The following is a 23,869-nucleotide window of genomic DNA, read 5'->3' on the forward strand; positions in this document are numbered from 1 at the left end:
CCCCACGTCCAGCTGTCGACTTTATCCAAACAGCTGCCGCTGCCTCAGCCCATTCATTCTGTGGTCCCGCTGGCCTGGCTCTGCGTAGTTCCAGTGGGGCCACGAAACACTGACCCTACTTTGTCGGTTAGGTCCTAGCCAAGGCTCCGGCCACTCGCTACCATGGAAACGGCGGTGGCGGTTGCTGCGTTCTAGCCCTAGTGCGCAAGACCGGAACGTGATCAAGGTCCCGACCCGGAAGGGAAAGTGAGAAGAAACGGAACCTGTTCTGGGTAGGTGTAAGGTGGAAGAGTTCTTGGGAATGGGGTGGGCAGTACAGGTTGCTGTCGCAGCTGAGCCTCCTTACAAGGTTACTTTTGAATGGAGGTGGGGAGCGTCCGCATTTTTTTTTTTTTTTTTTTTTGAGACAGTCTTACTGTGTTGCCCAGGCTGGAGTGCAGTGGCGCAATCTCGGCTCCCTGCAATCTCCAACTCCCGGGTTCAAATGATTCTCCTGCCTCAGCCTCCCGAGTAGCTGGGATTACAGGCACGCGCCACCACGCCCAGCTAATTTTTGTATTTTTAGTAGAGACGGCGTTTCTACCGTGTTGGCCAGGCTGGTCTGGAACTCGGACCTCAGGAGATCGGCCCACCTCGGCCTCCCAAAGTGCTGGGATTACAGGGGTGAACCGTCACTCCTGGCCAACATGGTTCTTAAAAACTTCTTGAACACATACCATATGCCTTTAAATTTTTTCCAACTGTTAGTAATCTTTTTGTTTTGTTTTTTTTTAAAAAAAAAAAAAAGAACCCTCCCTCACCACAAGTCAAACTGTAGGCAAGTAAGTAATTCGAAGGGCTCTACCATATAGGAAGTGATGTACAAGGGCACAGAAATAGAGGCCGGAGTCTAATTGCTTAAGTAGACAGAGTTCAGCTGGAGTGACAGTCCGTAATGAACAACCACCACATCACTAGAGCAAGTCCCTAAGGAGTGCTTTTTTTAAATATTGAATAGAGCTTTTTTTTTCCTTTTTTCTGTAAAATGAGTTAAATGTAAAAGGCGAAATCTCGCTATGCTTCCCCTAAATAAGAGAAAGCATTAATTCTAGTCCGGTGGGTCTCACTTCATCATGCATATTTAAATCACACCTGGAGGGCTTTTAAATACAAAAAATAGCTGGGCATGGTGGCGCGTGCCTGTAATCCCAGCTACACAGGAGGCTGAGGCAGGAGAATTGCCTGAACCCAGGAGGCGGAGGTTGCGGTGAGCCGAGATCACGCCATTGCACTCCAGACTGGGTAACGAGCGAAACTCCGTCTCAAAAAAGAAAAAAAAAAAAAAGAAAGCAACTCACAATCCCCACGTCCACACCCGTGCCCAGAGAGCCTGATTTAATTGGGATAGCTTAAATAAATTAGCATTTTTAAAGCTTCTCAAGTTTTCTATGCTGCTAGGGTTTATATTCAGAGAAAGGAGAAGTGGTCATGGTTTTCATTGATCAGCTAAAATATTCAGAATTCCTTTGAACATTATTGAACCACAATATAAAATGCCATCTATAAGTAAGAATGTCACAGTAAATCTTACAGTGGGCTCAAACTTGGCATAAGCATATTATTGTGGGCTAAATATTTGCAAGGAGGCTGCACACAGTGGATCATACCTGTAATCCCAAGGAGGCCAAGATGGCTAGAGCCCAGGAGTTCCAGAGCAGCCTGGGCAACAGGGCAAAACCCCATCTCTACAAAATTTAGAAAATGTAAAAATTAGCCAGGCGTGGTGGTGCACACCTGTGGTTCCAGCTACTTGGGAGGCTGAAGTGGGAGAACTGCTTGAGCCTGGAAGGTCAAGGCTGCAGTGAGCCCTGTTCGCGCCACTGCACTCCAGCCTGGGTGACAAAGCGAGACTCTGTCTCAAAAAATAAAAAGAAAAAATTTTCCCAGGAGAAAAAAACCAAGTGGAGTCCCTTCCCTGCCCTCAGTGAGTTCATAATCCAGAGCTACAGAATTGATAACAGCATACAATTGATAGCTTTAAAATTATTCCTTCTACAAATAGGTTGTGGCAGGCCTGGTTAACCAGGACAGCCAGCGATTCTTGCTAATACACAATTGTAAGACTTTATGATGCAGATTCACTGAATTAGTCAAAAATGTTATTTCATTTTGGAAAATAATAAACTGTTTCCAAAACAATTGTAAAGCTCTGTAGTCACTGAATTCCTTACCTCTCTTGCCTCCAGTTCCCATCTTCAGGACTTCGTTGGTCAGTCAGGAGGATTCTGAGCACATTTGTATCCATTTAGGAAATTCTTCAGCTCAACAGGGAAAGGGACGGTAGAAGGAGGACCTCAGCATTGTCCTAATCTTGCCCATAGTTCCATGGAACCAGAAAGGGTTAACTTTTTCCACTTTCCTTGTACCTCCCTTTCTGCAAACCCTGAATTGTCTCTGCTTTCAGTGACTGCCTTGAATGATAAATTACAAGGTTTTTTGGTTTTTGGTTTTTGCTGGTTTTTTTTTGAGACAAGGTCTCAGTGGCATGATGATGGTTCACTGCAGCTTCAACTTCCTCAGCTCAAGCGATCCTTCTGCCTCAGCCTCCCGGGTTGCTGGGACTACTGGTGTGTGCCTCCACACCTAGCTAATTTTACTTTTTGCAGAGACAGGATCTCCTGTTTTGCCCAGGCTGGTCTCAAACTCCTAGCCTTCCAAAGTATTAGGATTACAGGCATGAGCTAATGCCTCAGCTCATGGGGAATATTTTTAAGATATAGTTTCTCTTGACCATTTTTCTCCATGTAACCCTACATGTGTATCTTTCTCTTTTGCTATTGGAAGGGTTAGGACTGCAATGGCAGAAAGGCAAAAAAATTAAGAATGTTCAGCTTTTGACTTAGAAAACACATTGTGAATGTTTAACAGGACCTATCAAGAGTTAGGCCTGGCTAACTCGATCACCAAAGCAGTCACTGGAAGCAGAGAGAGAATTCAGGGTTTGAAGAAAGGAAGATGCAAGGGAAGTTGGAAAAGTTAACTCTGCTTCCTTGTAACTATGGGCAAGGTTGAGGCAGTGCTAAGGTCTTCATTCCACCTTCCCTTTTCCTGTTGAGCTGAAGGATTCCCCAAATGGATACAAAAGTACTCAAGAGTCCTTAGTATAACAAAGGCCTGAAGGTAGGAATTGGAAGCAATAGAGGGAAGGGCAGTAACTAAGAAAATATTCAAGGTCTGTGGGAGGTCAACACTTCTGAACCCCCTGGCGATGGGGGGGCACTTCTGGCCTATTTGCACTTTACTTGCTAGTGTGGAAAACCTGAAGTTATCTCAGGCTAGATTTATAACCCTCACTCATGTCTAAGGATCTCTCCCCCAGGTATGAATCATATTTGTAGGTTTCTTTGACAACCAACCACTCATTGATATGCCTGGAAGTCTGCACCCCCACATTCCTTAAAAATACAATGGTACACCCCCCCATAGGTGTAAGGTTTGTTCTCGCGTAGTTAAAATGAAGAAGAAACTGAGGCCAGTACAAGAAGATCCAATGCGAAGGAATTTATTCAGGCTCGCGGACGAGGTACCGCGGTCCGACAGGAGGGACCGGAGAAGTCGCGCGGACTCCTCTCAGACGTGGGGTTTTATAGGGAGTGGAGGCGTTTGGTTGTGTCCAAGGTGAGTGGGGCCCGGTTGGGACAAAAATGGCAGGGAGTGGGGCCCGGATGGGACAAAATGGCTGGTGGGGAGTGGGCCTCCGATGGGACAAAATGGCAGGCGGGGAGTGGGGCCCAGATGGGACAAAATGGCAGGCGGGGAGTGGGGCCCGAATGGGACAAAATGGTATCGGGCAGGTCCTGGCAGGGCTTTTTTCCGGGCTCCCGGTGGGGGCGGGGGGGGGGGGGTGTGTGTCCAAGCTCGGGGCGAGGGAAGGAGGTGTGTGCGCCAGCTCCCAGTGAGGGAAGGGGGTGTGCCGGAGCTCCCAGGGAGGGAGGGGGTTGTGTCCGAGCTCCCGGCAAGGCAACCGGCCTTACAATAGGCAAGTCCCGGACTCTGACACATATCTTCAAATGAAAGCAGACCCAGAAAGGAAAAACTGCATAATACACCATCCTTTAATGTTTGCCCAAAATTTCCAATACTAGAAACCCCACTGCAAAGCTGAAAGACTATTTGGTAGCTTCAAGGAAGCATTTCAGGAGATTGTTGTGTGGGCCTCAACATTCAATGCTGCCTTAGAAGATCGTGCAATCCTCTCACTCTTCTTGCCCCAATACCAGAGTTGATAAGCCACTGAACCAACCAGAGGGGAATTATTTTTGGTCCCAGTTTAAAGAAAACAAAACAAGCTGTTGATTCTGCCATGACCTCTTGGGTAATGTTGTCTCTAACCTGTAATAAACAGGAAACAACTAATAAAGATATGTCCCTCTTAAACCGGCTTCATAGACCTGGCTGAAACTCACATCCAGGCGAGGCTTTCACGTGACCCGTTCTAAACGCGTCATAGGGACACGTGGTTCTAGATACTTCTCCCCCTCCCCTTCAGGGGTGGGTTGTTGACAAGGCCACGGTCAGTCACGTGATCTTACGTCATCCCACCTCCTTTCCCTGAAATCTCTGGCCCGGATGAGTCCCCCTGTCTCCACCCCGCCGAGCCTAAACTAATAACGGGGAGGGAGACAGGATAGTGTTTCGGTTCCGTGGTCTCTGAATCCACAACCTCTAGTGTGAGCACAAAGTACACAAACTTGTCGATCATTTCAGGAAGCCCAGGCTGAACCCAGCCCCCGAGAAGGGCTCAGGGAGCGCGCGCTCCCGCGTCCCACCCCCTCCTCCCCCAGCGCTCTTCTGTGGTAGCGGCGGAGGGCGGAGGGATCCGGAGGCGGCGGAGGGAGACGTCATTGCAGGGTTGTTTGTCAGTCTCGGCGGCGGCGGCGGCGGCGGCTACCCACGGTGATTTGGCCGCCGCGCCGGGGGGTGGGGGGGCTGCGCGGGACTCTTTTCTTTCAATCTGACCGCAGGGCAGCTGGGGAGCATGTCGACCCCGGCCCGGAGGAGGCTCATGCGGGATTTCAAGCGGTAAGGGCCTTCACCTCCGCCTAGATGACGGCCCCTCGAAGCTGCGGGGCTGCAGGGTGGGGATCCCGGACACCTTCCCCTTGTGACCCTCCGAGGGCCGGCTGTGGGCCCAGCGGAACTGGCGGAAGCCGGGTCCTAGCCTCGGCTTCCACTCCCTTATCCTTGCTTCTCGCTCTGGCGACCGAATAATTTCGATACTCCTTCTCCCCCCGAAAAGTAAAACGGTGTCGATCGACTGGCCTAGGGTTCCCTGCTGCCCATTTCGGCCAGCCGCCCGGCGATCAGACTTCCTCCACCCGCCCCTGCACCCTGCGGCGCCCCCTTCTTGTCCTCTCAAAGCGAGCTCCTGCGGGAGCTTGTTCCTCGCCGGCTGCACCAGTCAGCTTTGTTTCACCGCCCCGCCGTCTTCTCCGAGGAGCCGGGTTGGGGCGAACCCTTCCCCCTCACGCCCCAGTCCTTTCCATTTCTACCGTGAGGGTGGGGTCCAGTGCCTGAGGCCCGGAGCTTAACCCATCCCCTGAAATCCGACTCTGTCCCCGCCCGCCTGAAAGGACCTTGGGAACTGACTTGGAGATCTGGGACCTCAGAGCTGGCCACCCCGGCTGCCAGTACCTTCTGGAACTCAGCTCTGGCTGGTGAAGAAAGCCCTATCTATAGCCTCCCGAGTCTGGAAAAATGCCTTCCCTTAGACTGGCGCTAATTTGATACTCCCTGGGCCTCCTTTGGTAAATAAATAGGGTTTTGTTAGGAGGTATTGGGGTTGTGAGGAAGAAAATGATTACTTAGAGACATAGTAAACATAAGTGAGAAAACAGCATTTTGATACTCTGTACATTTTTCTTAAATTTTTTTTCTGGGGATACCTGCCCTAATTGAGACAAAATGTCTGGCCTAAAAACTTAGATTTGTCGCTCAGGAAGTCGCCTCTCAACTCAGCCATTATAAAGCCTATGTGAAGCATTTGGAAGCCATCCATTGTTTTGGGCTTTGGCCAACTTATTTAATTCATTGGTAGCTTCTCTTAGCCATTTAAAGGTAGGCGTCAAGCAGTGCAGTTCTTATGAGGCTTCTGTTCGTGGTGGCCTAATTTGCTTGAAATTGACTAAAAACCATTTTTTTAATGTGGACTAGTTGCAAAGTGTGATGCCCCATGAAAACAACTGCATATGTATTTGTCTGTATAATGTAGCATTTTTAATTGAGGCTACAGTCTCTGAAAGGAGATGCCCTTTTTTTGTGCAAAAGTCATCTTTCTAAAGCTTGAAATCAGTGTATTTGCTTGGCACTCGTGACTAAAATTCAAATAGTAATTTAGTTCATGTCATTGTCGCCCTGGCTCCTTACTGTAATGCTCTGCTTAATTCTGGGTTGAATATATGACACCTTTTGAAGTTTTCCAAAGGTCTGCAGGTTACAAGAATTTGACTGAGGAATGTTGGAAAGCCTTGTATTGAGTCTCCTGATCTGAGAGGTAGACTTGGTGTTAGTGCAGAGCCTTAAAATAGGGACTGGCGGAAAACCTACTGATTACTTTTTAAAGCCATTGCTGTTTGAAGCAAAAGGGATAATGTAAATCTGCCTAATACTTGTTTCGTAATTAATGTGTTTTCAGTCATTTAGTGTTTACACTGAGGTTTGCTTTTTTTTTTTTTTAGCCATTTTGCAGAAGTACCTGTGGTTAAGACACACAGTCTTTGGATGTTTAGAGCAGCAAAATCAATAGTTCTATAAAAATATTATTTGCTTTTGAGGTTTTAAACTTTTTTTGGTTTAAGAGGACGGTCTGTATGCATCAATTCTTGAAGAGATAATAATCTTGATAATATTGAAAGAGGGATGATTCTCAAGCCTTTTACATTTTTAGATAATTTGGAGAGGTATTTAATAAGTGTATATACCTGGTTAATATATTTAAGTCATAGGATTCATTTTCGTTTACAATAACAAGGAAATGGAGTTAGTCTCTGTGTCACAATAGATGGTATAGTGTCTGTAGGTGTTTATGTGGCCTCCTTAGTGGCCTTAATGTTCAACTTTCTAATTACCACTATGGATTTCTAGGTTACAAGAGGACCCACCTGTGGGTGTCAGTGGTGCACCATCTGAAAACAACATCATGCAGTGGAATGCAGTTATATTTGGGTGAGTTGAACGGTTTATAATAGATGTGTGTTGAATCTTTAAGTGAATATATAACAACTGTCTAGGAAAAGAAACTAGGGTAGAATGAGAAATCTTAAGGACTAAAACTACAAGATAAATTTTTTTAATTAGAATTTTAGCTCATGCCCAGGAGGATCGCTTGAACCCAGGAGTTCATCACCAGCCTGAGCAATATAATGAGACAGTGAGTCTCTCTCTCTCCCCGCCCCCCAAAAAAGGAGTTTTGGCCCAGCCTGGGCAACATAGTGAGACCTCATCTCTACAAAAAGTGTAAAACTAGCTGAGCATAGTGGTGCACACCTGTAGTCCCAGCTACTTGGAAGGCTGAGGCAGGAGGATCACTTGAGCCCAGGAGTTTGAGTGCCATGATTATGCCACTGCACTCCAGCCTGGGCAGCAGAGCCAAGACCCTGTGTCTCAAAAAAAAAAAGGAAAAAAATTTCAGCAGTTATATAAAATTTATTTCCTCTTTTATTACATAGGGTTTTATAATCACTTCAGGTTTTACTTTTAAAATGCTATTCAAAACTAAATGGAATGGAATAATAAAGGAGAAAAGATAAATTATTTTGTATAAAATATACCATGCAAATGCTCTCATTCTATTGGAGCTATTACAAGATTTGGAACCAAAAATATTAAGAACTTCTACTGTGGCAAATATTTAAGTGAAAATGATTCACAGCCCAGTGTGAAATAGCAGAATGCAGCCATTTGAGAAGGAGTCGTAAATTTTACCTACTACATATGTTGCATATATGCTTTTTAATTTAAATTTTCCTAATGCTTTTTCTTTGGTTTTTCTAGACTTGATCTGTTTTTTTTTTTTTTTTCATTCCTTTGAAACTTGAGATATGCATTAAAAAGTAAAAGGAATATGTTGAGAAACAGAATTCTGATACTACAGATCAGCTACAAGAGTCTACATTTAAAGACTAGTGGAAAATGAGTGAGGTTCACCCTCATAAAGCACTTCTATTATATTCAGGCTATTATCTGGCTACTTTGAGATTCTGAATATGCCTTGCAAGTAATAATTAAACTATGCTGCTGCTTAGGAAGTATGAAATTGGGATGTGGGGGCAAGGATCTGAGCAAGAGAATCTGGCTTTTTGGTGACAGCAACTATGCTTAGCCTATTTCAACAAGCGTTATGCATCTGTTGGAAAGCAGGACACTTGGGTTTAGCATCATAACTAAAGAGTATTGCTTTCCATCTTATTGCTGTAAAATGAAAAGATGACTTTTTCTCTTAAGAATATACATATGTGGCCAGGCGTGGTGGTTCACACCTGAAATCCCAGCACTTTGGGAGGCTGAGGTGTGTGGATCACCTGAGGTCAGAGTTCAAGACCAGACTGACCAACATAGTGAAACCCAGTCTCTACTGAAAATACAAAAATTAACCAGGTGTGGTGGAGCATGCCTATAATCCCAGCTACTCGGGAGGCTGAGGCAGGAGAATCCCTTGAACCCAGGACAAGCAGGTTGCAGTGAGTCGAGATCACGCCATTGCACTCCAGCCTGGACAACAAGAGTGAAACTCCTTCTCAGAAAAAAACAAAAAACAACAACAAACAAAAAATATACATATGTACAAAATGACTGGTCAGTATTAATGAACTGGAAGTTTTTTGTGGTAAAATTATGGGCAAGTTTTTTTGTTTGGTTTGGTAAAACCACCCTAAAAAGAAAGCTTAGAATGAAAGTTGTACTTTATGCCTGCATTTACGAAAATCCAGGGCTAAGGTGTTATTAAGCTGTATCTTAAAACTCGACAAATCATCAGAATGGGTCCCTCTTTTTCTGTTGGAATTTATCATTTCCACTCTTGAAAGTCAATAAAAAGCAGAATGAGAAACTTCTTTTAATCAGAAATCTTCTTGTTTTCAGACCAGAAGGGACACCCTTTGAAGATGGTAAGTCATACTCATTATGTTTTCTGTAGTGTTATGAGGTTGCTTTTTAGTAGAAAATTGTAACACCAACGTATCCACTTGAAGCCGTTTTCTATGGTTAATAGGCCAAGTTAAAATTTAGTAAAGCTGTGCAGAATTTATACTTTATAAGGGACTTTTTTCCCCACATCAGCTTGGTCACATCCATTGGTAAAGTAACCAATATTAAAGGTTACTTAAAGGCCAGGCACAGTGGCTCACACCTGTAATCCCAGCACTTTGGGAGGCCAGGGCGGGCAGATCACAGGGTCAGGAGATGGAGACCATCATGCCCAACATGGTGAAACCCCATCTCTACTAAAATACAAAAAAAAAAATTAGTTGGGCATGGTGACGTAGTCTCAGCTACTCGGAAGGTTGAGGCAGGGGAAATCACCTGAACCCAGGAGGCAGAGATTGCAGTGAGCTGAGATCAGGCCACTGCACTCCAGCTTTAAAAAAAAAAAAAACAAAGGTTACTTTAATATTTTCCTGTAGAACTGTAAGCCTGGATGGCAGTGTCTATGTTGAGAATAGTTTAAATTTAGTTGGCTTTAATAACCATATCTCTAAGGTGAACCTCAGAAGAGTAAATCATGTTTTTTACTTTGTTATCTTTGATACTTGATATGGTGTTGAGCTGAAATTTTTCTTAAAACATACGTAGCTGCCAGTAGCTTCAAGTACTACTAGCATTTAACACCCATAAGTAGTTATCATTTTGCATAATCTTATGCATCTCAAGTTGGGTATTTATATCAGGAGCTAGGAAAATGGGAAACTCGTTCTAATAATGTGTTTATAATTGAGCTTATCAAATTGATTTTAACCAGGTACTTAGATTTTTCCTAATTACAGTGTTGGATTTTAAGAAATTATCAAACAGCTTTGTTATTAACAAAATGACTTCAGAATTAATCCATCAAAAATATTTATCCAAGAATACTGACTGCAGCGCTTGTTCATAAGGACGTAACCTGAATGTCCAGTGGGAGAAATGGCTAAGCAAATTATGATGTATCTGGACTCTGGAATATGTACCTGTTAAAGAATAAGATTGATTTGGACAGATGTCTTTAAGAGGACAAAAAAACTGAAGGATAATGTTTGTTGTAGCATCACATTTTCAGTAAATATATACATATATGTGTGTCTGTGTTAAAGGGTTATATACCAAACTGTTATCAGTGATTATCTGTAGGTGGGGGAAAGGAGTTGAACGAGGAGGTACTTAAGGACTTCACCTTTTTTCTCTACATCAAGGATTCTCAAGTGTGTGTTCCATAAACCCCTTGGGGTCTCAGAGACCCTTTCTCAGAGACCCTGCAGTCAAATCTCATCATACTAAGAATGTTGACATTTGCACTGATGGTACAAAACCAGTGGTGGCTAAAAACTACACCTAAGCAGTTTCCTATCTTAGAACAAATCAAGGCATTAGATGGTTGCACCAAACCATACTAACAGTGATTGTATTTGCATTTTAAAAGATGCCAGTTGGCCAGGCACAGTGGCTCACACCTGTATAGCCAGCACTTTGGAAGACTGAGGCAGATGGATTACTTGAGCCCAGGAGTTTGAGACCAGCCTAGGGCAACCCATCTCTACAAAAAATTAGCCAGGAATGGTGGTACATGCCTTTAGTCCCAGTTACTTGGGAGGATGACCTGAGCCCGAGAGGTCAAGGCTGCAGTAAGCCCTGATGGAGCCACTGCACTCCAGCCTGGGCGACAGAGTGGGACCCTGTCTCAAAAAAGAAACTGCCAATTTTTCTTAATTTCAAGGCATTTTTATTAGTATTATGAAGCTCTGGATCCTTGAGTATCTATCTTTTTGTTTGTTTGTTTGAGATGGAGTCTCGCTCTCTCACCCAGGCTGGAGTGCAGTGGCTCAGTTTTGGCTCACTGAAACCTCCGCCTCCCAGGTTGAAGTGATTCTCCTGCCTCAGCCTTCCAAGTAGCTGGGATTACAGACATGTGCCACCATGCCCAGCTAATTTTTGTATTTTTAGTAGAGACAGGGTTTTACCATGTTGGCCAGGCTGGGGTCTTGAACTCCCAACCTCAGGTGATCTGCCCACCTCGTCCTAGGCGTGAGCCACTGCGCCCGGCCCGAGTATCTATCTTTTAATATTCTGTATGATGAAGTGAGATGTATGAACAAAGCACTTCTGCATGTCATAGTATGATAGTTGTCTGGAAGAAAAGCACTTGTGCAGTTGTTTGAGTTGCAATTTGAACTACTTTTTTCATGGAACATTTTTATTTGAAAGAATGACAGACAAGCTGTGGTTATTTATGTTTAAATGTATGGCAGACATATTCTCAGAAGTGATGTAATAAGCTGGGCATGGTGCCGCACGCCTATAATCCCAGCTACTCAGGAGCCTGAGGTGGGAGGATCGCTTGAGCCCAGGAGTTTGAGGCTGCAGTACGCTATGATTGTGCCACTGAACTACAGCCTGGGCAACAGAGCAAGACTCTGTCTCAATTAAAAAAAAAAAAAAGTGTGGCCAGGCACAGTGGCTCATGCCTGTAATCCCAGCACTTTGGGAGGCTGAGGTGGGTGGATCACCTGATGTCAGGAGTTCAAGACCAGCCTGTCCAACATGGTGAAACCCCATCTCTATTAAAAAATACAAAAATTAGCCTGGCATGGTGGCGGGTGCCTGTAATCCCAGCTACTCGAGAGGCCACCATTGAACTCCAGCCTGGACGACAGAGCAAGACTCTGTCTCAAAAAAAGAAAATACTCCTTTTTTCAATTACATATTTGTGTGAGCCTAGATTTTCTTCTTATACTTAAACAAGATATTGTAACAGATTGAGTGCAGAAGCAGATAAAAGAATCTAGCTGTCTTCTGTTAAACCAGTCATTAAAGAGACAGTTGCAAAAATAAAACAATGCTTACACTTATCACTAACTTGGGGAGAAATATAATTTTCATTTATATTATGTGTAATGGGTTTGCAATGTAATCTAACTTGTTGGGTTAATGTGTAAGGAGTTTGCAGTTGTTTTGTTTGTTTTTGTTTTTGAGACAGTCTCACTCTTGTTGCCCAGGCTGGAGTACCATGGCGCGATCTCTGCTCACTGCAACCTCCGCCTCCCGGGTTCAAGCCATTCTCCTGCCTCAGCCTCCCGAGTAGCTGGTATCACAGGCACATGCCATCATGCCTGGCTTATTTTTGTACTTTTAGTGGAGATGGGGTTTCATCATGTTGGCCAGACTAGTCTCGAACTTCTGACCTCAGGTGATCCACCTACCTCAGCCTCCCAAAGTGCTGGGATTACAGGTATGAGCCACCGCACCCAGCTGTAGTTATTTTTAATGAAGAGTTTCTAAGTTTTTTTTTTTTTTTTTTTTCTTATTGAAATGGAGTCTTACTTTGTCACCCATGCTATAGTACAACGGCGTGCTCTGGGCTCACTGTAACCTCCACTTCCTGGGTTCAATGGATTCTCCTGCCTCAGCCACCCAAGTAACTGGGATTACAGGCGTGCTTCACCACGCCCCACTAATTTTTGTATCTTTAGTAGAGATGGGTTTCACCATGTTGGCCAGGCTGATCTCAAACTCCTGACCTCAAAGTGATCCGCCTGCCTCAGCCTCCCAAAGTGCTGGGATTACAGGCGTGAGCTATCGCGCCCACCCCTGAGTTACAGTTTCTAATACAACAAATATCAATAAGTATATCCTGTGGTGTATTGGAGGCAGCCTATACTGATTCATGAGAGCCGGTTGTTAACGTTATTTTTGCAAACTGGTTATTAAAAAGGCATTCTTTTAAAATAATATAAAAACTCAGTTTTCAGAAATTAGAAAGTGATAAATACACAAGCCTCATCACCTTCTAATTATTTTGGCATATTGTACTACTTTGGTGCTCTTAAGGTTATTACTGATTTTGTATCTCTATAATAGAAATACTATAAAATGGTATGCTATTGCATGCATCTCTTACCAGCTTCATGTTCAGTTAGTTCACATTGAAGTGTGGTCCTGGTAGGACTAAGAGGGTAAAGAGGTCCTTCAATCAAAAAGTTTAAGGATAGCTATGCTTCATATGTGGTTTTGCCTGAAATTTTACACTGTACAGCTGTTATTTTTGTAATTAAAATTAAAATGAAAACTTAAAAAATATATAATTAGGCTTAGGGCTAACTTCATAGAATGTTTCAGAGTTTCTCTATTCTATTAATATGTGCCAAAATACAAAATAGAAATCACTTTAGGTTGCTTGTATTTTTGGCCTTTCCAGTCTCAAATTTCCAAACAACTTTTAAGTATGGAGTTGAAGGTTGTATGACAAAGATAGGACCGTGATAATATAATATAAAATATTTACCTAGCTGTGAGCTATAATCCTAATAGACTAAAGCCAAGAGCTTATAATGCAGGCCAAGAAAGACTGTTTTGTTTTTAACTGTGCATTGATGAAATAAGGAAAGAACCTAGTAGAGATATATGGACTGGTTTCAAGTTTTATTGACTTCATTAGGATTAAGTCCCAGCTTCCTGAATATGTTCAAGGGGTTGTAGTTAGAGGACTTCCTCTAAAGAAACGGCATCTGGATAGTTAAGTAAGCCCAAAACAAGTCTATAAAGACAAACTGTTAATAGTGGTTAAATGCTGATTTAGACTGACCAACATGTACCTTGTTGGCGATAACCAAAAGTAGGAAATGACACTAAAGCTTTAATGATTCTTGGCATATTCAAATGGAGTAATTGGTGTGGAGATAGAATCAGTCTATCACATAAGTACCCACACCTCCAGTATGAGTCTTTTGCCATGTGGTAGTCAGCCCCTTTCAAAATCCTTTGACTGTCCTCCGTTCCAAACTATGATAAACTATTTGTAGTTCTTCAAATATGCATTTTAAATCTTGGTAGCTAGGGCCCAGTTGCCTTCCAAAAATGTGACAGTTAACACTCCCACCAATAGCAACATGAATGTGCTCGTCCCCAACTGCTTGCCAATGCTGCGTGTTAATCACTCTAACATAAATAGAGTATATTTAGCATGTTTTGTGTGCTGAACCAAAGTTGACATACTAACTTATATGTGGTTGTGCAGAAACCAGTATGCAGTTGAGAACTGATTGATGAGATAAAAAGTTATGCTTTTCTTTACTATAATTGTTTTGTTTTCTCTCTAGGTACTTTTAAACTAGTAATAGAATTTTCTGAAGAATATCCAAATAAACCACCAACTGTTAGGTTTTTATCCAAAATGTTTCATCCAAATGGTAAGTAGCATTTTTTAGATTTTGCAGATCATAGTGGGGGAAAGAGTTTTGCTTCCCTCCTTTTAGCTCTTGCCCCTTACTTTTCACTAGTAGGGCTCACTCATAGGTGTTGCTTCTGTGTCCCTGTTAGCCATGTTTTTTGTTGTGGACTTTTGGTTTGTTTTTTGTTTCTTCAGAGACAGGGTTACACTCTGTCTTCCCTGATAGAATGCAGTGGTGTCATCACAGCTGTTATTCAAACTCATGGGTTCAAGTAATCCTCCTGCCGCAGACTCCTAAGCAGCTAGGATGACAGGCATGGACCACCATGCCCAGATAATTTTTTTTCTTTTTCTGTTTTGTAGACACAAAGTCTGTGTGCTGCCCAGGCTGGTCCTTGAACTCCTAGCCTCAAGCAGTCCTCCCACTTTGGCCTCCCAAAGCACTGGGATTTCAGGAATGAGCCACGTTTTCTAGCCTTTGTTTCTGTAGTGGAATCTTATCAAGCTTTCAAATTTGAGGTCAAGTTGTTTTAATAACTCCTGAATTAAAGTAATATGTGGTTGGGCATGGAGACTCATACCTGTAATCTCAGCACTTTGGGAGGCCAAGGTGGGAGGGTTGCTTTAGCCCAGGAGCTAGAGACCAGCCTGGGCAACATAGTGAGATCCCGTCCCTATAAAAATTTTAAAAAATAACAGGGCACGGTAGCATATAGCTGTAGTCTCAGCTCCTCATGGAGGCCGAAGTGAGAGGATCACTTCAGTCCAGGAGGTCAAGGCCACAGTGAGCCATGACTGTGCCACTGCACTCTAGCCTGGGCAACAGAGCAAGATCCTACCTCAAAAAAAAGTACAGTTTTGCTTATACAAAATTGGAGTCCGTGGCCACGCTCAGTGGCTCATGCCTATAATTCCAGCAATTTGGGAGACTGAGGCGGGTGAATTGCTTGATCCCAGGAGTTCCAGACCAGCTTAGGCAACATAGTAAAACCCCGTCCCTACAAAAAAATGCAAAAATTAGTTGGGCACAGTGGTGCATACCTGTATTCTCAGCTACTACGGAGGCTGAGGTGAGAGAATTGCTAGAGCCTGGAAGGTTGAAGCTGTAGTGAGCCATGATTGCATCACTGCACTCCCGCCTGAGTGACAAAGCAAGACCCTGTCCCAAAAAAAAATTGGGATCATGTTATATATAAAGTGAGGTGATTTTTTTTTTTTTAAATACGCTGTGAACATTTGCCCTTATTAAATATTCTGGGCCAGGCACAGTGGCTCATGCCTATAATCCCAGCATGTTGGGAAGCCGAGGTGGGTAGATCACAAGGTCAAGAGATCAAGACCATTCTGGCCAACATGTTGAGACCCTGTATCTACTAAAAATACAAAAAATTAGCTGGGTGTGGTGGCCTGCACCTGTAGTCCCAGCTACTCAGGAGGCTGAGGCAGGAGAATCACTTGAACCTGGGAGGTGGAGATTGCAGTGAGCTTAGATCACACCACTGCACTCCAGCCTGGTGACAGAGCAAGACTCTGTCTAAAAAAAAATAAGTAAAAAAATTCTGATACATTATTTTTAATGGCAAAATGTTCTGTTACATAGATCTTATCATATTTTTAACCAGTGTCCAATTGTTGATAGTATTCAATTGTTTATGGCTTTAAATAGCACTTTGAACATTCTTAAAACTGTTAAATTTTTTTGCTTTTTTTTTTTTTTTTAATTTTTTAAGATGGGGTTTCACCATGTTGGTCAGGCTGGTCTTGAACTCTCAACCTCAGGTGATCCTCCTGCCTTGGCCTCCAAAGTGCTTGGATTACAGGTGTGAGCCACTACGCCCAACCTAAATTTTTTTGTTTTTTTTTGTTTTTTTGAGACAAAGACTTGCTCGGTCATGCTGGCTAGAGTGCAGTGACGTGATCTTGGCTTACTGCAACTTCCACCTCCTGGGTTCAAGCGATTCTCTTGCCTCAACCTCCCGAGTAGCTGGGACTACAGGCTTGTGCCACCTTACCTGGCTAATTTTTGTATTTTTAGTAGAGACAGACTTTCACCATGTTGGCCAGGCTGGTCTCGAGCTCCTGACCTCAGGGGATCCGCCTGCCTCGGCCTCCCAAAGTGCTAGGATTACAGGTGTGAGCCACTGTGCCTGGCCTCAAAATAAGTATTTTCAGATACCAATTATTATTTTGACTGAGTTTTCTGTTTGTTTTTTTAATTGCTGCATAACAATTAGACTAAGTTTTTAAAGTGAGGATTATTGGGTCAGAGGCTTTTATGTTTTTAAAGCTTTTAATTTCGTTTTTCATTTTTTTCCTTCAGTAGAATTGTTCTCAGTTTCACTCAGTAGAGTAGTTACTATTCTTCATTAAATGATGGCTAATTCCTTTGTAATAAATTTGGTCTTTCTTGACATCTTGCTGTTTACATATATTAATTACATTTATAATTCTGGATTATAAATTACCATGTGAAAGAGCTTTTCCAAATTCTTGAAGCTCCTCTTCAGTCTTGAAGCTTCTCTTCTGCCTTTGCTTATTTAAATGTGATATTCCCCATCAGCCAACTCACTTTGAGGAAGAACATTTTCAGAGGTCCTCTTGATTATGTCCCTTGTGCTGCAGAATACATTATAGAGCTCCCTACCTAAAGGAGAGATGTGTTTTGTGTCTGGAATCAAGGTGACTTTCCAGTGATAAATACAACCTTTGGTGCTTCATTGCTGTGAAGTTGCCTTTTCCTTCTAGCTGCCATTTTTGCTTTTTTTTTTGGTCCAAGACAGGTTTAATTTTATTTTCTGTTTCTCCTTTTAGGGAAGTTCCCAAGTCATTTACCATTTATTCAACTGTAGCTTTGTCTGGCTTAGACTCGTTATTGAATCAAAACCAAACCAATTATGGTAAGGGGGGTCTTTAAATCGAGGTAGGAAACACTGTAGAATGAGTAAGGGGTATAAATCTAGGGTTATGAACTTAAGAAATTCAAATTTTTAAGAAAACTGTATTTGGTTTTCACAAACAGCATGGATTCCATTTTTACTATGAGTACTTTTTTATAATTTAATTTTCTGGTTTAATTTTTAAAAAACATTTATTGAAATATAATTTACACACCAAGCTGTTCACTTAAATTATATAGCTCATATAGTTTTTAGCATAATCAGAACCATCACCATGACCACTTTAAAAACAACAAAAAGCCCCATAACTATCTCTTAGCAGTCTTAGATTTGACTATTCTGGACATTTCATATAAATAGAATCTTATAATATGTGGTCCTTCGTGACTGACTTCTGTCACCCAGCATAAAGTTTTCAAGGTTCATCTATGTTGTGACATAGAGTATCTGTAATTCATTTTTTATTGCTAAATAATATTCTGTGGTATGGATCTTCTGCATTTTGTTTATCAATTCATCAGTTGATAGATAATTTGAGTTCTGGTTTACTTTTGGATTCTCAAAAATACTCAGAACTTTAAAATTGTTTTATACTTTTATGGGTTTTACAGAGGTGCTAATTTTTGCTTTACATGACTAAGTTTGGTGTTTCTGTGGGAGAGACAGTAGTTGGCTATATTTCTTTGAAGGTGAGAGATAGATCTACTAGGCTAAGGCCAACGATTGGGAGTACTGAGCATGGATGGTAAATGAGGCCACAGGAGTGAATAGGATTGCCCAGAGTATGTATAAAGGGTAAGAAGGAAAAGGGGAGCGGGGCGCGGTGGCTCACGCCTATAATCCCAGCACTTTGGGAGGCCGAGGCTGGTGGATCATGAGGTCAAGAGATCAAGACCATCCTGATCAACAAGGTGAAACCCCGTCTCTACTAAAAATACAAAAATTAGCTGGGCATGGTGATGTGCGCCTGTAATCACAGCTACTCGGGAGACTGAGGCAGGAGAATTGCTTGAACCCAGGAGGCGGAGGTTGCAGTGAGCCGAGATCCCGCCATTGCACTCTAGTCTGGGTAACAAGAGCGAAACTCCGTCTCAAAAAAAAAAGAAGGAAAAGGGCCTAGGATAGAGCCCTGAAGAATAATAGCATTTAAGTGTGATTTGCACTCCCACACCGTTGTGAAGTGATATCTGTAACATTTAAATGCATTTACCCTTTGTCTTATATAGCAGTTCACGTCTAGAAATTTATTGTACAGATAAATAGTCTCACAGTTGGGCAGGTATTTACGTTAATTGTTTGTATTTTCACAGAATCAGTCTAAAATGGGAAGAACCTTCCCACATGTTTAGGACTTTTAATACCTGTTAGTCACTTTATTTTTAAATGAAAGGAATGTATACTCATTGCACAAATAAATCATAAACACAAGGAAGAGTAAAGAAAAGAAGATCAGGTGGGCACCATGGCTCACGCCCGGAATCCTAACACTTTGGGAGGCCAAGGTGGGTGGATCACAGGTCAGGAGTTTGAGACCAGCATGGTGAAACCCTGTCTCTACAAAAAAAAAAAAAATTAGCTAGGCATGGTGGCACATGCCTGTAATCCCAGCTACTCAGGAGGCTGAGGCAGGAGAACTGCTTGAACCCAGGAAGCAGAAGTTGCGGTAAGCTGAGATTGCGCCACTGAACTCCAGCCTGGGCAACAGAGTGAGACTCTCAAAAAAAATAAATAAGATCATCTGGCCAGGCACAGTGGCTCACACCTGTAATCCCAGCACTCTGGGAGGCTGAGGTGGGTGGATCACCTAAGGTCAGGAGTTCAAGACCAGCCTGGCCAACATGGCAAAACCCTTTCTCTACTAAAAATATAAAAATCAGCTGGATGTGGTTGTGCATGCCCGTGATCCCAGCTATTCGAGAGGCTGAGGCAGGAGAATCACTTGAACCTCAGAGGCAGAGGTTCCATCTCAAAAAAAAAAAGCCATGTGTGGTGGCTCACACCTATAATCCCAGTACTTTGGGAGGCCAAAGGCGGGTGGATCACCTGAGATCAGGAGTTTCAGACCAGCCTGGCCAATGTGGCAAAACCCTGTCTCTATTAAAAATGCAGAAATTAGCTGGGTGTGGTGGCAGGTGCCTATAATCCCAGCTACATGGGAGACCGTGGCAGGAGAATCGCTTGAACCTGGGAGGTGGAGGTCGCAGTGAGTCGAGATTTGCACCATTGCATTGCTCTCCAGCCTGCACAACAAGAACGAAACTGTCTCAAAAATAAAGGAAGATCATCCATCATCCTACTAGTATATCCACTACTTATATTTTGACATTAAGTCTTACAGATATTTTTGTGACTACATATACTTTAAATGAAAATATTTATATAAAACTTCTTAATCAAAATAGGGAATAATAAATAATTAAAAACTTTTTTTTTTGAGATGGAGTTTCACTCTTGTTGCCCAGGCTGGAGTGCAATGGCGCAATCTCAGCTCACTGCAGCCTCCGCCTCCCGGGTGCAAGCGATTCTCCTGCCTCAGCCTCCTGAGTAGCTGGGATTAGAGGCACATGCCACCATGCCCGGCTAATTTTGTATTTTTTAGTAGAGACGGGGTTTCTCCATGTTGGTCAGGCTGGTCTCGAACTCCCAACCTTGGCCTCCCAAAGTGCTGGGATTACAGGCGTGAGCCACTGTGCCCGGCCTTAAAAACTTACTTTTAAGGTATTATTCTGTGGATGTCTTACTATATAAACAGTAGATGTGTACCATTTCTGGTGACTGTGTTGGTATTGGTTATATGAATGTACCATTGTTTATTTAGTCAGCCCCCTCTCAGTTCCCTCTTTATGGAACACAAGGTAGTTAGTTTCCAGTTTTTCACTTTTTTTTTTTTTTTCTTTCTTTTGAGACAGAGTTTTGCTCTGTCGCCCAGGCTGGAGTACAGTGGCACAATCTTGGCTAACTGCAGCCTCCGCCTGCCAGGTTCAAGCCATTCTCCTGCCTCAGCCTCCCGAGTAGCTGGGACTACAGGCATGCACCACCATGCCCGGCTAATTTTTGTATTTTTAGTAGAGATGGGGTTTCACTATGCTGGCCAGGCTGGTCTCAAACTCCTGACCTCATGATCCGCCTGCCTTGGCCTTCCAAAGTGCTGGAATTACAGGCATGAGCCACTGCGTCTGGTCTTTCACTCTTATAAATAGTATTATAGTGAACATTCTATAAGTCAATCTTTGTGCATGTCCACGTTTATTTCCTTAATTTCTAGGAGTATAATTGCTATGTCAAAAATAAGCAGTTTTTTAAAAGCTTTATTTCAGAATATTTAGAAATGTGGAATTTAAACAGATTGTTAAATGATATGTGTTGAAGAAATTTAACTCAAAGCCTATTGATCATAAGGTGCTGTCTTAGTTCATTTTCTGCTACAACAGAATAGCAGGGACTGATAATTTATAAACAATAGTAGTTTGTTTGGCTCATGGTTCTGGAAACTGGGAAGTCCACGAACGTGGCACTGGCACCTAAGCAAGGTCCTTGGTGCTGTGACATCCCATGGTGGAAGGCAGGCAAGTGAGCACACAAGACAGAGAGAAGAAATGGAGCCAAACTCATCCTTTTATCTGGAGCCCACTCCTGCCATAATTAATCCATTCATTGAGGGCAGAGCCCTCATGACCTAAGCACTTCTTAAAGGTCCCACTTCTCAACACTGTTTAAAGGCAATTAAATTTCAACATGAGTTTTGGAGGGAACATTCAAACCACAGCAAGTGCAAAATAAGAGACCTTAGTTTTAAGACAGGCTTTCCTGTGATACACAAGAGTTTAGTACCTAATATTTAAAACTTCTAAGCCAAGCATTCTGTTCGTTATAAAGATTTCTCTTAACTGTTAGATATGACAAAGTGAATGTGTAACCAATTTTAATGTTGTCTTTGCAGTGTATGCTGATGGTAGCATATGTTTAGATATCCTTCAGAACCGATGGAGTCCAACATACGATGTATCTTCTATCTTAACGTCAATTCAGGTAGGTGTGTGTTAGGATGTATTACAATTTGTCATTATTCTGTAGGATACAGTCAGCTCCTTTATGAGCACTCTAACCTCCTTAGAACCCAGGTAACCATGGCAGAGCTTGGACAAGAATCCATGATTTTCAGCTAACTTCTCTTTCAGTAGTGCCTACATGGAATCCAGTCCACAGTCTCTTTCCTAATTGTGTAAGTTACATGCTCTCACATGTCAAACTTAATTTGTATCTATGAAGCATAGCCAAGTGTTGTGGAAAAGAAAAAATTGCTTGGAAAAACCATAGGGACCTAAAGAAACTGCCAGGTGCAGATAAGCATTGAGTATGTTACCATCAAAGAAATTCTGTTTTAAAAAAAGAAAGGAAAAGTAATGTAACCATTTGCCAAAGCAGTCTGGCAGAATATTTCAGAATAGATATTTGAATGAAAATTTAGGAGGGATGGAGTGAGGGGTGTTTTAGTTTTGTAGATTTGAGAGGAGCAGAAATAATATGTTGACTTGTGATGTTCTTTTTAAAGTTTTTTCCTCACACTTCTTTAATTCTGGTAATCTTTTTTTTTCTCTTCTTTTCTTGAGACGGAGTCTCGCTCTGTTGCCCAGGCTGGATTGCAGTGGCTTGATCTCGGCTCACTGCAACCTCCACTTCCCGGGTTCAAGTGAATCTCTTGCCTCAGCCTCCCGAGTAACTGGACTACAGGCACGTGCCATGATGCGTGGCTGAGTTTTTGTGTTTTTAGTAAGACGGGCTTCCACTGTGTTAGCCAGGATGGTCTCGACCTCCCAAATTGTTAAGATTATAGGCATGAGCCACCGTGCCTGGCCGATTCTGGTCACCCTGTAAGCATTGTTTTTCAACCTTCCTATCTCATTCCCTTCCTGCTAAATGTATATGTTTTGTTGATGAAAGGAAACAAGACTTACCCCCAACTTTTACTGTCAGACATTTACGAAGTAACTGCAGTAATAGAGTTTAACCTTAGACAGTGTTAGTTACTGTGAGATTTATTGGTAGTATATGTTAACCAAATTAAGCTATTCAGTTCCTTGGTTTAATGAGAAAGTCTCAATATGCTTAAGAATATTCTTTTCTGATTTATTTGAAATTATAGGGTTTTTTTTTCTTTTTTTACTTTTTTGAAACAGAGTTTTGCTCTCTTTGCTCAGGCTGGAGTGCAATGGCACAATCCTGGCTCACTGCAACCTCCACCTCCCGGGTTCAAGCAGTTTTCCTGCCTCAGCCTCCCTAGTAGCTGGGATTACAGGCAATGCCACCACGCCCGGTTAATTTTGTATTTGTAGTGGAGATGGGGTTTCTCCATATTGGTCAGGCTGGTCTTGAACTCCCAACTTCAGGTGATCCACTCGCCTCAGCCTCCCAAAGTGCTGGGATTACAGGCATGAGCCACCGCACCCCGCCTTTTTTTCTTTTTTAATAGGATTAGGGTATCCTGTGTTATCCAGGCTGCTCTTGAACTGCTGGGCTCAAGGGTTCCTCCTGTCTCAGCCTCCCAAAGTGTTAGGATTACAGGTGTGAGCCACTGTACCCAGCTGAAATTAATTATAGGCCTTAAGGCAGTTGAGAACTTTATTTCAGAAGCTTAAGTTCCTTAGCAGCAAGAAACCTCATAGTATTTATAAAACCATTTCTAAAAGTATTTAGACCAAAAATTATATGACATGTTGATCTCTGAAGTAATTTGTTTCATATAACTTCTCTGTAATATATTCCATATCTGACCTCTGTTAGTATAAAGAATAACTATGCAAATCTGTTTTTTCTTCTCTTTTCTTCTAGTCTCTGCTGGATGAACCGAATCCTAACAGTCCAGCCAATAGCCAGGCAGCACAGCTTTATCAGGAAAACAAACGAGAATATGAGAAAAGAGTTTCGGCCATTGTTGAACAAAGCTGGAATGATTCATAATAGACAACTGGTCTGTTAATCTTTTTCATCATTGTTGTGTATAATTTACCTCTCAGTAGAAAGGCTAACAAATTTTAAGTGCCACAGGTTTTAAGGATTCTGCAGAAAAAAAAAGAAAAATGTCCTTCAGTTTAGAACCTACAAAAGCTTGTGTATCTTGATTAATGTACTTTTTATTGCATGGTGTGAACTAAGTTATTGCTGCATAAATTTGTAATATATCCTGTTTGTATTTTTTTCCAAGTGTATAATGTTGGTGTGGAGTTTTCATGACAGAATATACACATTTTGTAAATCTGTACTTTTTCAAATATTGAATGCCTTATTTTTGAATTCTTTAGATTTTTAAATTGGAGAAAAGCACTTAAAGTTTTTTATATATGAATATTACATGTAAAGCTGTTAAAATACATAACTTCAGTGCAAGAGACTTTGTCACTTATTTCCTTATGTGCGTAGGAGGGGTTAATAAGTCTCTGGCTCTCCATCAGCTGATAGTTTCATTTACAATTTCAAAAGAACATTCATTTTATCAAGGATGTCTTCAAATTGGATTCTAAATAGCAATTATAATCTCCAACTTTCTTTTGAATGTACCTATATTAGTTTCAGTTGAATA

General features: G+C 42.2%; 1 protein-coding gene across 2 annotated transcripts; it reads left to right on the forward strand.

Annotated features, from left to right (window-relative positions):
- Positions 1 to 231: 231 nt before the first annotated feature.
- On the forward strand, positions 232 to 23,680 carry UBE2B (ubiquitin conjugating enzyme E2 B). Of its 2 annotated transcripts, XM_064366328.1 has the most exons (7): positions 232 to 272; positions 3,466 to 3,657; positions 7,123 to 7,203; positions 9,118 to 9,143; positions 14,325 to 14,414; positions 21,233 to 21,321; positions 23,122 to 23,680. In XM_064366328.1, the coding sequence occupies exons 2-7, from the start codon at positions 3,494 to 3,496 to the stop codon at positions 23,248 to 23,250; spliced, it is 579 nt and encodes a 192-aa protein (XP_064222398.1). In that variant the 5' UTR covers positions 232 to 272; positions 3,466 to 3,493; the 3' UTR covers positions 23,251 to 23,680. The 2 variants fall into 2 exon arrangements, with proteins under 2 accessions (XP_064222398.1, XP_012295859.1); XM_012440436.2 differs by lacking the exons at positions 232 to 272; positions 3,466 to 3,657 and adding an exon at positions 4,950 to 5,061.
- Positions 23,681 to 23,869: the final 189 nt, after the last annotated feature.

Source organism: Aotus nancymaae, unplaced genomic scaffold, assembly GCF_030222135.1.
Source record: "Aotus nancymaae isolate 86718 unplaced genomic scaffold, 86718_ANA_hifiasm-v0.15.2.pri h1tg000064l_1, whole genome shotgun sequence".
NCBI classification, from domain to species: Eukaryota; Metazoa; Chordata; class Mammalia; order Primates; family Aotidae; genus Aotus; species Aotus nancymaae.